This window comes from Lepidochelys kempii, chromosome 27, assembly GCF_965140265.1.
Source record: "Lepidochelys kempii isolate rLepKem1 chromosome 27, rLepKem1.hap2, whole genome shotgun sequence".
In the NCBI taxonomy this organism is placed as follows: Eukaryota; Metazoa; Chordata; order Testudines; family Cheloniidae; genus Lepidochelys; species Lepidochelys kempii.
The window spans coordinates 18,379,356-18,393,254 of record NC_133282.1 but is presented as its reverse complement, the minus strand read 5'-3'; the positions used below and the strand labels follow the sequence as shown (position 1 = coordinate 18,393,254).

At 47.7% G+C, this 13,899-nt stretch overlaps 1 protein-coding gene across 8 annotated transcripts in view; it reads right to left on the bottom strand.

Moving 5' to 3' along the window:
• The window catches only part of ATP6V0A1 (ATPase H+ transporting V0 subunit a1), a 192,822-nt gene that overhangs the window by 41,108 nt on the left and 137,815 nt on the right, over window positions 1–13,899 (bottom strand). For 6 of the 8 annotated variants that reach the window (XM_073326103.1, XM_073326095.1, XM_073326099.1 and 3 more), the window contains exons 1-5: window positions 6,373–6,463; window positions 4,447–4,607; window positions 4,045–4,123; window positions 3,561–3,658; window positions 2,890–3,018 (exon numbers count right to left, since the gene is read on the bottom strand). In XM_073326103.1, coding sequence (XP_073182204.1) covers window positions 2,890–3,018; window positions 3,561–3,658; window positions 4,045–4,123; window positions 4,447–4,563 — 423 coding nt within the window. In that variant the 5' untranslated portion in view covers window positions 4,564–4,607; window positions 6,373–6,463. Of the gene's footprint in view, window positions 1–2,889; window positions 3,019–3,560; window positions 3,659–4,044; window positions 4,124–4,446; window positions 4,610–6,330; window positions 6,464–13,899 lie in introns of those variants that run through there. The other 2 variants (XM_073326096.1, XM_073326097.1) reach the window with 2 other exon arrangements.

Sequence of the window (13,899 nt, the reverse complement as noted above, 5' to 3'; positions counted from 1 at the left end):
GGCAGGGTCGGTTATTACAACAAATGTTACTATGCAATGTAACTGTAGCAGGACTATTCAGACTCCTGGGAGTTTGTTGGGGAAGGTGAGAGCTGTTCAGACACAATGTATGAAGACGGAGGACTGGCCATCCCATAAGGTCTCTTCGGATCATAATTTTCACCAGCTTGCAATGGAGTATCACAGAGCATCAGAACTGCAAAGGAGGATTTTATCTTATTCTGCATAACAAAACACCCAAGCCTATACCCTCCTATGTATACAACTCTATACATGATGGGAATGACACCAAAGAATCATTTAAAGCAATTTTGGAGCATCAGTCACACAGATTAGGAGTCCCTTAATTTCAAGGCCCGAAATTAGAGATTTAGCCATCTTCCTTCCCTTGATTAGTAAGAAAACCAAATCTTGAATGAGAAACAGCAAGAAACAAGAAGTTCTGCTATGCAAATGCTCTCGACAGGTGTAAGTAGCACATACAATTCAAGCCCCTTCACCTTCATTTTCACAAGAAATGAAAGGGATTCAATTCACCATCTAATTTATTAATCCAGAGCCCAGAGGGGGATGACAGATGCAACACAAACTAAAGAAAGCAGATTGTGAGAGGAGTTAAGAGGAAAGGGAGACAGGGGACTGCATGCCATTAACCATTACTTTTCCAGTCTTCTTTACGCGCTCATATTCTAGGATGCTTATGGTAAAAGATTCAGAGAAATCTCTCCAGCTCATACTGCTCTTCATAAGCAAAGACAAGAAGACTGAGAAAAGGATCATCATTATCGACAATATATATATACATATATGTGTGTGTGCATGTTATGTAATGGACAAGAAATGGCTACATTGGAGACGTGTCATTTCGTTCTTTTATGACTAATATTCTATTCATTCTCCCTCTCCCACTGCACATTCTAGAAAAACAGTAAAGATTGAGTAGTAAGTCATTTCAATTGAGCCATTTCTTGTGTAACTAATTACTATGAATAACTGAGAATACACAGACTTTTAGTTACAGATGAAAAATGTCTTCAAGTGTTGAAGGCACTGTGCAAAGATGGTATTTTCAGTGAAGAAATAAAACAGTGATTAGTGATAATAGCTGGACTGCACAATCTTAAGAGTCTCAAGAAGTCTTCCCAGAGGCAGATATCAACCACTGGACCTAGTCAATGTGCATGTGACGTCAAGTTACGTCCACTGAAAATGGAAGTCGTTAGCTCTAAATGTAATACATTCAGTGGAAGGTTACTCAGTGAGTATTTATCCTGAGACCGTATTACAAATCTCAACGGGTTATTGCTTTGCTATAATCTATATGCTGCTATGTAACATCTGCTACTCCAATTGATAGGAGGGATAAATATTGATATTAATCTTGCCTGGTTGAGAATGTGAGCCTCATGGGAACACTTGTTACAAATGCCTTTAAAATGGGCAGAATGACCCACAGTTTTTGTTTCAACATTACATGGATTTTGATCAGATTAAATTGAAATATGTTAATACCGTACCTGAAGAAAAGCATTAGCTAGGTGTTATTTACTATATACTTTGTAAGTGTAAGTACCCTGAAAAGAGGTGCATTAGTAATGATTTTATACAACACTAATTGCACTTGCTCTGTTTTTTCCTACGTTCAATTAGAACAGGCAGGAAATAACCCTTGTTACTTACTGCAGTCAAGCAGTAGATCATCAGGTTGTCACTGTTTGTCCAAACAGACTCACCTAATGGAATCAGCAACTTGCAAACTGACATTCAACACCTGAAGAGGAGATAATCATACAGTACCCAGCCCGTTGGCTGATCACAGCCAGTAGCACCCATGTTATCAGTCATGATGCATGTGAGAGCCTAGGCAGGACAACCTTAATGGTAACTCTTTTGTTCATATAAAAACCATGCCTGCACCAGAGGAGAATAAAGTTTTCAGGAGGCCAGCTCCGCAGAACTATACACTTCATGCCTTTACAATCAGCAGGGCACAAAGCTCTTCAGAACTCCATAGCCAACTCTGGGCTGGTATGGAATGCAACACATACTATGCAAAATATTTCCCTCCCAGTCTAAGAAGGTACATGGCCAGTTTCCTCTCCTGAGAAAGAGAGATTGTAAGGTGCTTCTATATAGTTTAATACAACTGAAAGGCATTTTGTAAAGATCACCTGGGCACTTTATCTGCAAGTCTCAGTTTTGCTTTGCTGCTGAACCCTAGGTGACAGCAGGGCAGCATTTCATTGTTCTGAAGAAAACACTTGCAATGCTGCTGTCAAGCACTGGTCAAAATGAACACTAACCAAAAAGCCCAACTGTTAGGTATCTAAATGGTAGTTCTGCTCCTGAACTTGCCAGTGAGCATTTCAGAGCTTGATCAAAAACTCACTAAATCTGACAGGAGTCTTGCTATTAACAGCAAAGGATTTTGGATCAGGCCTACAGAATCCAAGTTTTATATTCATCCCTCATAACAGAGGATTTCTGGGGTTTACTTACATACTTGCACCAAGCAGAAAAATGCATATTGGAGGGGGAAACAGCTTTAGTCTCGCAGTGATGCTGTCATCTATTGACCTGCTTAGGTTTTTCAGAAGCCAGGAAACAATGATTTATTCAGCACTTGTCTCCACACAATTAATTCTATGTTTTTACTGGGAACACGCACAGTAAATATAAATAATCAGAAAATGTAAAACCATGATTGGCTGTGTGTGCATTGCATGAAAAACAGAAAATGATTTGAGAAAGTTTCTTAAACCAAAAAAAAGTATAAAAACCAGTCATCTAAAATAGCAAATGAAAGACAACACTCTTGAGAATAAAAATGGCAATTTGTGACAATAAACCACCAGCTGATTCAGTGCTAAACCCCCCTGATAGTCTGACCTCATCAAAAAACTGCTGAGTTTTGCGCAGTATAAATTTTAATTCTGTCAGCTCTAGGAAGTTTCTCTTCAGAGCTTCCTGGTTTGTGTTGATCTCTTTAAGCTCATTTTCAATTTTCTCAAAGTTTGCCTGGGGAAGAAAAGAAGAGGAAAAAAATGTAAAGTGAACCTAAAAATAAATGCAATTTAGCTCTAATTAATCACACAGTTCAAAGTGTGCTGTGCAAGATCTTTTCTTAACGGCATTCAGGTTACCCATAATTACTAGATGCTGCCTGCATCCTGTTTTCTTCACAATGCATCTTAAAACATTAGCATCAGATTATTATAATGCTACTCTATATAAAGATTAATAATTAGAGTTGTACCAGTTTACATGAACTCTAAATTTGGTCCTTCGTTTTTAAAAATAAGTATTCACTTGCATCTTATACATACATACACTGAAGTTACAGCAAACTATGCACAATGTTTATGAGTTGGATCCTCAGCTGGTGTAAATCAGTGCAGCTACACAGAAGACAATAGAGCTTTGTTCATTAAACCAGCTGGGGATCTGACCCTGTATATTCTTACTACTAAATTCCAAAGAACTCAATTATTGAGACTAATTAGCACAACTTCGGCTATCTAGACTCAGGTACTAGTTCAGCCTTAATGAAACATTATTACCTCTAAATCGATCATGTCACGTGGGAAAGGCACCTCTGGGTTCTCACCGGTGTCCAGGATTGGGATGTTCGCTTTTTTAATCTCCTTCTCAACAAACCCTAAAGACAGAAAACGTTTCACGGGTAAGAATCACTATGAGAAACAAAAGCAAGAAACTGCAGCATCAGTCTCTCTGCACCTTCACATTCCCCATCACCTCACCTGACCGGCAGCTGCGTATCCCGCCCCCACAACCATCCATCCTATCTGTAGCAGAACTCCATCAGAATACAGCTCATGTGGCTGCTTTAAAAGATCCACAAGTTCTCTTCTCCACATGAAACAAATCTTTCCAAAAGTAGCCTAGCCTACTGGGAAACGAATGTTACCTTACCACTAACACAACACTTAGCTATGGCACATTATTTCAAAAGTTTAGGCTGCTTTCTTCCCTTAAAGCTAGTATAGAATTAGAGGCATGCATTAAAGTAAAGCAAGGACATACTGAGTTTCCGATCCATCTCCTCACATCTCCTGACTTCATTAACAAATTTACGCTGGAACACATTCACATCAGGGTTCAACTGCAAACAGAAACACACATTTCCTTAGGAATGTTTAAATGTGAAAGATCATGATTACTAGTTTATCAGGGTTGTGTGTGGGTTTTTTGGTGAGTGGTGGTTTGTTTTTAAAGAATGATGCAAGGAAAGTGTATAGCAGATATGATTGCTGTGTAGCATGACCCTCCTTACGGATAAGTAACAACTAGCTGGAATATATGTACTTGTGGCACAAGTGGGCACTGAGATAGCAAAGATTAATTATGACACTTGACCATATAAAACAGCAGCCAGGATCTTAATGATCTGATGCATTTTACTGACACCGGAAAGCAGCCACTTACATCACGAAACTGAACCTTCCCAAGCTCTCCTAACTCGCTGACACAACAGTATGCAGCTTCCGACTGGAGGAAAAGCTGAGCCAGGGTCATCTCCTCACTTCGGAAAAGCTCCCCCATGATGAAAGGCAAGTGTCAGTCAAACCAGGAGTGGAATTTTAACCCTAAAATAAAAAGGTTGTAGGCCTGAGAATGTACAGCAGAGTCTGAATCCCACATTCTCCCCTGTACAGGCACATTTGTGAAAGGACAATTTGTCTCCGATAGTCAGAGGAGAAAAAGTATAAAACACAGTCCCATGGAATAACCCTACACGCTGCATGCAAATATTTTGACTTAAAAATAATACAAGAGGAAGTGATGATCCTTTCATAAGATGTCTGAGAGGTCAAGTAGTTCTTCGGCACCTTCTGAAGAAGGACTATTTCATAACTTTCTAAGGAAACACCTTGGTGAATCACGACAGATCTTACTCATTGACCCCGTGGTACCAGGGAGGGGAACCCTGCCACATCACATGGTCTGCAAAGCACCATGGAGAGTTAACACACTACAGACAATTCTTTCTTCTTCAGCAACCTAAGAACTCTGCTCTTCCAGGGCTGTCTCTTTCTGCTCTAAGCCTTGTACTTCGAGTGATGCTCTCAGAGGCAAACCAACTCACGTGGTAGCTAAAGGCCGCCTACTGAAATGTCATCTTGGAAGCAGTCGACTTTCAGCTGACAGCATCCCTGAATTGGCAGGGAAGAGCTCCACCATGAAGGGAAGAGCACTGCCATCATACAACACTAGTGCAGTTCAGAAAATGCACCACACTGCATATTGCGCTATGGTGCATCCCTGCTGAGGCAGAGAACACATTCTTTTGCTCTTCTCTTCATTCAGCTGCTATATTTCCACCCTGCCCCACCTTAAAACTACAGCCTATTTGGAGGGCTGTCAAATTATCATCACAAGCAGGGTAGTGCTTCACTCAACACAGGTTTTAAAACACAAGAAATACCACACAAGAGAAGCGGGCACTATCAGTGGTCCTGAATTTTTATTAGCTCAAACTAACTGAGCCTCTGAGACCAGAATCGAAACGAATGACACTTTAGTTCAGTTCTGGCCACACTGATTTCTGACTTCACATTGCTGAGTGGAATTTAGCTGCTGGCATGACACATTCTGTCTGGGTGACCACAGGTGTTGTTTTAATTACTGTATCTATGCCCAGATGCTGTGTGAACATGCACATGCAATTAAAAATCCATCCACACGCACACTGTATTTCCATTTTGAAATCTACCGAACCATGAGCCTTGAAACCGACTGGATGGCTTGTTTGCTTCTGGGTTTATTCAAAATATACCGTTTTTAAGTGGAAAAATATCCCTTCCCACACACTTAGGCAAACCAGGATGATAAAATATGCATTCAGAGCGAAGTGAAGCGAAAACCAGACACAGCAGCACGGTGCGACCGCCCACACGACCCGGCACAGTTCGGGAGGCTACACCCTGGCGCACCCAAGAGGGAGCCCGGCAAGGCAGAGGCGGAACCAGCGGCGCCGGGCAGGTGGCCGATGCCCAGCCCGGGCACCGAGCGCGCAGCACCCTGGGGTGCAGGGGCGGGCGCTTCAGGGACAGGGACGCAGGGGCTCGGCGGAGACCAGGCCAAGGGGACAGCGACAGGCACAGGGCAATTAGCAGACCCCCCCCAGCAGGGCACACGGGAAATGAAGGGGGGGGCAGCCTGAGGGCTGAGCTCCCCCCCAACTGGGGGCTCCCCGTGGCCTCTCCTAGAGGGGACCCCGCCCCCCAAGCGCCCTGCAGAGCGGGACGCCAGCCACCCCCACCCCCGGCTCAGCCACCAGGGGGCGCCCCCAGCCTGCCCCCCCCTTACCTGCAGCCCCCCCGGCCCCTGCAGTGGCCGCCGCAGCCTTACCTGCGCCGCCCCGGCCCCCTGACGTCACCGCGCACGCGAACGTCGTCCCCCCCCGCCGCAGCGCCGGATCACGTGAGGGCGTCTCCTAGCGACGGCCCGGCGGCCATCTTGTTCCCCTTTGGCCGGCTGGGCCCCTCCGCCCGGAAGTGCCCGGAACGGGGGGAGGGGCCGTGGCTGCGGGGGGGGGAGGGGCAGAGGGCAAGCGTCGCCCGGCCCCATGGCCCCAACACCTGACGTCACAGCATGAGCCGATGACGTCACGGCACAACCTGCTGATGTCGCCATGGAGCGCAGTGGTGTTTTGATGCACTAGGATGACGTCATGACAGAGCAGGTCGTGCCCTTCCGTGGGTTGGACTCAACTATTGCAGGGGGAGCCCTGGCCCCGCTCCCAGTGCGACACCGCGGCAGGGCCAGGCGTGAGCGCCTCACCACCTCGCACCAACGTGCGACGTCACGCCAACCTAGCACCACCTCGCACCATCCTAGCGCCACCTCACACCAACCTAGAGCCACGTCAGAACAACCTAGCGCCACCTCGCACCAACGTGCGACATCGCGCAAACCTAGCGCCACCTCGCACCAACGTGTGACATCGCGCCAACCTAGCGCCACCTCGCACCAACGTGTGACATCGCGCCAACCTAGCGCCACCTCGCACCAACGTGTGACATCGCGCCAACCTAGCGCCACCTCGCACCAACCTAGCGCCACGTCAGAACAACCTAGCGCCACCTCGCACCAACGTGCGACATCGCACAAACCTAGCGCCACCTCGCACCATCCTAGCACCACCTCGCACCAACGTGTGACATCGCGCCAACCTAGCGCCACCTCACACCAACGTGTGACATCGCGCCAACCTAGCGCCACCTCGCACCAACCTAGAGCCACGTCAGAACAACCTAGCGCCACCTCGCACCAACGTGTGACATCGCGCCAACCTAGCGCCACCTCGCACCAATGTGTGACATCGCGCCAACCTAGCGCCACCTCACACCAACGTGCGACATCGCGCCAACCTAGCGCCACCTCGCACCAACCTAGAGCCACGTCAGAACAACCTAGCGCCACCTCGCACCAACGTGTGACATCGCGCCAACCTAGCGCCACCTCACACCAACGTGCGACATCGCGCCAACCTAGCGCCACCTCGCACCAACCTAGAGCCACGTCAGAACAACCTAGCGCCACCTCGCACCAACGTGCGACATCGCGCCAACCTAGCGCCACCTCGCACCATCATAGCGCCACCTCGCACCAACGTGCGACATCGCGCCAACCTAGCACCACCTCGCACCAACCTAGCACCACCTCGCACCAACGTGCAACGTCACGCCAACCTAGCACCACCTCGCGCCAACCTATCACCACCTCGCACCAACCTAGAGCCACGTCAGAACAACCTAGCGCCACCTCGCACCAACGTGCGACATCGCACCAACCTAGCGCCACCTCGCACCAACCTAGCACCACCTCGCACCAACGTGTGACATCACACCAACCCAGCACCACCTCGCACCAACGTGTGACATCACACCAACCTAGCGCCAGCTCACACCACGTGCAACGTCGCACCAACCTAGCACCACCTTGCACCAACCTAGCGCCACCTCACACCAACATACGATGTCATGCTAACCTAGCACCATGTCGCCCCATGATAGGATTTTACACCAAAATATCGTGACGTTGCATCACGAGAGGATGTCACACCAACATATCATGTTACAGCAATGTATCACCACATCACACCACAATACATCACTCCAACACATCACGTTGCACCAACATATTACCACATCACAACAACATATCTTCACAGCACCACTGCATCATGCCAAAAGCTAGTGTGTTAAGTTAGAAATGTCATAGTACTTTTAGGTTTTGTCATGTTGTCATCACGTTGTATCAGAACTCCAGTGTGTTGTTTGAAAAGTTCATGAGGAGCAGTACTCTGCAGTTCTGCACAGATATGGCACCAAATGTACATAGAGGAGAAGGAGACAGCCAGCTGGAAGAGGCATGCGTTAATGGTCAAGCAATGCTTGGCTGGCGGGACGGGCTTATGGCTAGGCTGCAGTGGAGTCTCGCACAGGTCCTGTATGGTAACATAGCTGGACCTACCCCTGCCACGTGTCTCTCCTCCTTCTCTTCTTACACCTCCTCCTCACTGTTCATGGCAGGATTCTCTGTCTCGGGCTCATCGGAGGCATCCACAGTGGCCGGCAGGTTACTGGTGGGGGTCTCTGCCAAGTATGGCATGCAATTGGTTGGAAACGTGGCAGGTCTGTGGCTCAGCACCAGACCGACTGCTGCCCTTCCTGGCCTTTTGGTATGCCCACCACAGCTCCTTCGCTTTCATGCAGCACTGCCGTGGATCCTTGTCATACCCCTTTGCCTGCATCCCCAGGCAAGCTTTTTGGAGATGTCCACTTTTCTACAACTGGTCCATAGCTGAAGAAGCTTCTTCTCTGCCACAGGCCCAGGAGATCTAACGCCTCCTGTCCACTCCAGACAGGAGCGTGGTTAGTGCGTGGGATTGGCGTCGTTGGTAGGACAGTTGCACACAACAAGGGAGAGCTGCCAGGTGTACTCACCAAGGCGGGCAATCAGGAAAAGGCATTTCAAACATACACAGGGGTTTTACAACGGGGGGGCGGGGGGGCTTCTGAGCTGCAGGTGGCCGTGCCTGCAGACGGTCGATGTAAATAAACTGTCTCGCGGCCCGCCAGCGGATTGCCATGATGGGCCGCAGGTTGCCCACCACTGCCCTAGCCCCTTTGACTGATGCAAGAATAAAACCCAGTACAGCAACTTCATACCCTCTAGGTCTGCTTCTCTTTCCACGCACAGTGATATCAAACAGGTGTCATTCTGCTGCAGTCAATGAAGCCGCACTGGTGACAGTGAGAGGACAATCAGGCTTGTTGCTTTGAATCCAAGCAATAGAGTGTGTTTCAGTGGAGACGCAATTCCACCCTGCAACAGCCAGATTAATCTCCACACAGAGATTTGCATAATGTGGAAATCTGACATACAAGAAAGCTCCCTCCAAGTAAGAGTTCATAATTTCCTCTGCTATTAGATTGTTAAATGGAAACATGATTTCCTAGGAAGGAAGCCAAGCCCCACAGATGAAATGAACTTAGTTAAAATACACTTAACTGCTAAGTACATATTCTGCTTATTGACTGTCTTTTGGTAAACATTGGCTCTTTATTCCAGTTTAAAAGTTTAAGTTTAAAGAGGGGCTTTTGCACTATGGAAAATTGGAAAATATGTCAGAGCTAATCATGGAACTGTTGACTCTTTACCTGCTTTTGTTCATTCCTTGTCATTTATGCTAATTGCCATAGAAAGTAATTGATTCCAGTGGTGCACACTTCATCCTGAAAGGTTTCAGAGTAGCAGCCGTGTTAGTCTGTCTTCGCAAAAAGAAAAGGAGGCCTTGTGGCACCTTAGAGACTAACAAATTTATCTGAGCATAAACTTTTGTGAGCTACAGCTCACTTCATCGGATGCATCCGATGAAGTGAGCTGTAGCTCAGGAAAGCTTATGCTCAAATAAATGTGTTAGTCTCTAAGGTGCCACAAGTCCTCCTTTTCTTTCTACTTCATCCTGAAGCAATTCACAAAATATGCACAGCACTACTTATATGCAGCCACTCTGGGGAGGAAAGCACGAGTTGCCACACTCTGCAGCAGTAGGGGTAGAAAGGAGTATAGGCAGCTGTGGGGAAGTCAAACATTACTTGAGTCCGGAAAGAGGTGGAACTCAATAGACATTGTGGAGGGACACATCATCTCCTCAAAGCCGCTTTCCTGACCCCCGGAAGATATACTGGAGCAAACTCCAGCTTCTCTAGTTAGAGTTCAGTGCCCAGATACCAGATCAGTCCTTCCCTGTTATCCTGTGCTTGTAGCTGACTCTGTATGAAGGGGAGCCTTGGGTATATTGTAGCCCCTTGTTTTGCCTCAGGTTCAACCCTGTACGGTGCAGCGTCTCCACTTCTAATTTTTTAGCAATACCTCTCTTCTGAAATCGCCTGACAGGGTTGTGCACAGCAAAGCGGAACTGTACATCTAGACTGTTCTAGACTGTTCTCAATGGTAGCAGATGACAGAACGAGGAGTAATGGTCTCAAGTTGCAGTGGGGGAGGTTTAGATTGGATATTAGGAAAAACTTTTTCACTAAGAGGGTGGTGAAATACTGGAATGCGTTACCTAGGGAGGTGGTAGAATCTCCTTCCTTAGAGGTTTTTAAGGTCAGGCTTGACAAAGCCCTGGCTGGGATGATTTAACTGGGAATTGGTCCTGCTTTGAGCAGGGGGTTGGACTAGATGACCTTCAGGGGTCCCTTCCAACCCTGATATTCTATGATTCTATGATCTCCCCAGGCAGCCTGTCAAGGTGCCGAGCTCTGTGTCGGGGAGACAAATTATACTCTTATTAATTATTATTTAAATGATGGTAGTGCCTAGGAGCCCTAGGCATGGCCCGGGACCCCAGCATACTAAGAGTTGCACAAACAGAACAAAAAGCTGATTCCTGCCCCAAAGAGCTGCCGATCTACGTGTGAAACAAGAGACAACAAATGGCTGCACAAGGAAACAATGAGATAATATTGGTCAGCATGATAGGCTGTGGTCTCAGCCCACCAGCAACCTAACCTAATCAATACAGCACGTGATGAGACTGGGGGCTTCGTTTGATAGAAAAGGCAGAAGCATTACAATGGCAAGACTCTAGTTTTCATTTTTACTGAGGTATCTGACATAATCCCTCCAATTGCCCTGGGAAGATGGAGAGAGCTGGGAGAATTGAATACTATAATGGACCAACTTGCTATTGAAATGCACCACGCTGATGGCAGCCCAGGAGACAGGACTGCATGTTTCCATGCAACAGAGACACGAGCAGCTGCAGAAGTCCGTGTCCCTTCCACCCCCAGTTACTGCCTGCCAATTTACCTCCCCACTTAATCCAGAGGCTCTCCTGGGGAGGAAAGGGTAATTTATTCTCCACTGTCCACTCAGTCCTTAGCCTCGTTACTTCAGCTACCAAAAAGAGGGGCAAATGAGCCAACTGCAATTGTTTTTTTTGTGCGGCCACTTGTCTTGTACAAAGAAGACACCAATGCTATAAAATTAACAGTGGGCTATAGAGAGAATCGGTCAAATCCAGTGAGAGGTGGAAACTTCAAAGAACAAATTACATTCAGATCCATAAGGGGAAGACTCAGGTTGCCACCTACTGGGCCATCCAGGTACGTCCCTCTGAGAGGAAGTGGGACATACCTGTGTTCCAGGCAGCCATTCATCACATTTCAGCTCATCAGGGCGTGACAGCTCTGTGCAGAGCGAGTTTAGAACAGCTCACTTAGCCTGTTCTAGAAAACAGCCAGACCAAAAATATAGACCTGTACCTTTATCTTCTTGAGAGCCTTCCACCCAGCTTTACCAGTTAAACCCGCCTTGAGTTCAGAATTGTTATTCCCTTATTACAGACAGGAAAACTGAGGCACAGAGAGGAGAAGTCACTTGGCCAAAGTCACGCCGTGAATTAATAGCAGGACTAGAGAGAGAACAAAGCTCTGCTGACTTCCAGTGCTGTGTGTTCGCCACCACACCAAGCATCCTAGAGAGCAGCTCTGCTCTGAAATGGATCTCATGTGAATAACAGCTGCAGAGCCACAGTGTGTTGGGGCCGAAATTAATTGTGTGTGTCTGAGTGCGTGTGCATGGAGCACGGGCTCATCAGCTGCAAACACTGGAAATGGCGGGGGGGTTAATCCTCAGGGGGGAAAAGCCAATGCTCTGAGAAACGCCAGTGTATAACAAATTACACTATTGTTAACCTGTGACATAAAAAGTGTGTTGTGGGCTTCAGATGGGGCACCCAAATCTAAATCAGTACCCTGGTGTGGGTCCAGCACTGTTAACAAGCAAGTCTGTCACATGACTGGGAGCATGGGGGCAGGGAAGTGCTGACAGTTGCCGGAGATATCCTTGTGGATGGCGGGGTCCCCAGCTTGTACATGATGTAGCAGCCAAGACTGTCCTAAAGTGGGTTCGAGATCAACTGCCTGGAACACTGTAAGGGGCCCGTCTTGTTTGCCAACCTGTGGCCAGATACAGGGCTGACCCCCAGCTGCAGGATCCCCTCTCCTGTGATGAGAGAAGCTGAGAGCGTGTCCCGATAGTCCAAGACCCTTGGTGAGACTCCAGCTGTGACCCTCGAGGTCTGGCAGCAGCTCTTCCAGCTGAGCCTAAAACCAGCTCCTCCTGGCCAAGCACTTGGGTTGTTGCTGTTGGGGGTTGCTTCCCTTTGGCTGAGCCAGCAGGACCAATGGTGAGCTGGTCTCAGCTGGGAGTCATCCATGTACATCTGAAGCCTTCCTCCTTCGCATCAGCCTCTTGGCCGGTAGCGGGCATGCTTCAACCCCTGTTCTCAAACATTCTACCCCAGCGATCTTGCAGATGATCCTATGGCCATAAACAAAAGCCAAGGCAATAAACAGGCCTGTGAACCGTTTTCGATTACTATTTAACTCGAAAGCTCCTCAGGACAGGGGCTCCTCCTCCTCTGTCTTCAGCCCAGCAATGAGCATGATACCTGCGTGATGTAATTCATCATTACCACTAGTAATCAGCAGTGTGGAATGCACTATCTTCCCTTTGGGCAGTGCTTTCGGCACGTGTACCCTGGCGTGTGCTGAGAGCCTGTGCTACGCTTAGAAAGCTAGTAACTCGAGCCCGTTGATGAATAGGGGCCTGCAGAGCTGAGCTGGGTGCTCTCCAGTGGGAGTGCCTGGCCATATATCTGCATGCTCTTGGGTTTAGATTTACTCCTTTTATTTAAATCTGCATACAGAAACGAGCACAAACACAGAAGTGACATGTCAACACCAATCTCACATATGCACTTGCATGTGTGCCCCCCCACATGTATGTAAATATACATAGACAGGTGTGTGCAATTATGTCTCATGAATGATCCAAAGGGACATGCCACAGCTAGTCAATAGGGAGTATAAGCCTCTCTTTAAAATATCGACAACCTGCCTGACACAGACCTGCAAAGCAATACTAACGGGAGGCAGAGGGGTTTGAATGTTCCAGCTGAGTTTCTGTCCTTCTATGTGCAGTTGTTTCAGCCGTCCTTTCATGTACACAGCTGTGCCCAGAAGGGGCTTGTTTCTGTCTAGCAGCTTCCCAGGCAGCTTCCAGCAGAGTTTTGTTTTTTCCTCTCGCCCAGATTCCTTGCAGTTTTGCACAGAATGCCTTTGAACGTATGGCACAGAAGAGGCTGTTGGGAGCTCTGGAGCTTCACATTCCTCCGTGAGCCGTGCCTGGGCTCGCATGCGAAAGCCATCGCCTCCCCTCCACTCGAACTATTTTAATCATTTCAAAAAGGGTGGGTCATCAGGCATTTGGCAGTGGCTCCTTTTATATAGCTAAGGTGGAGTCAGCCAATGGCCTGCAAGCCTGGAAAATTTTGCAGGGCAGTTTCCCTGGACAGCT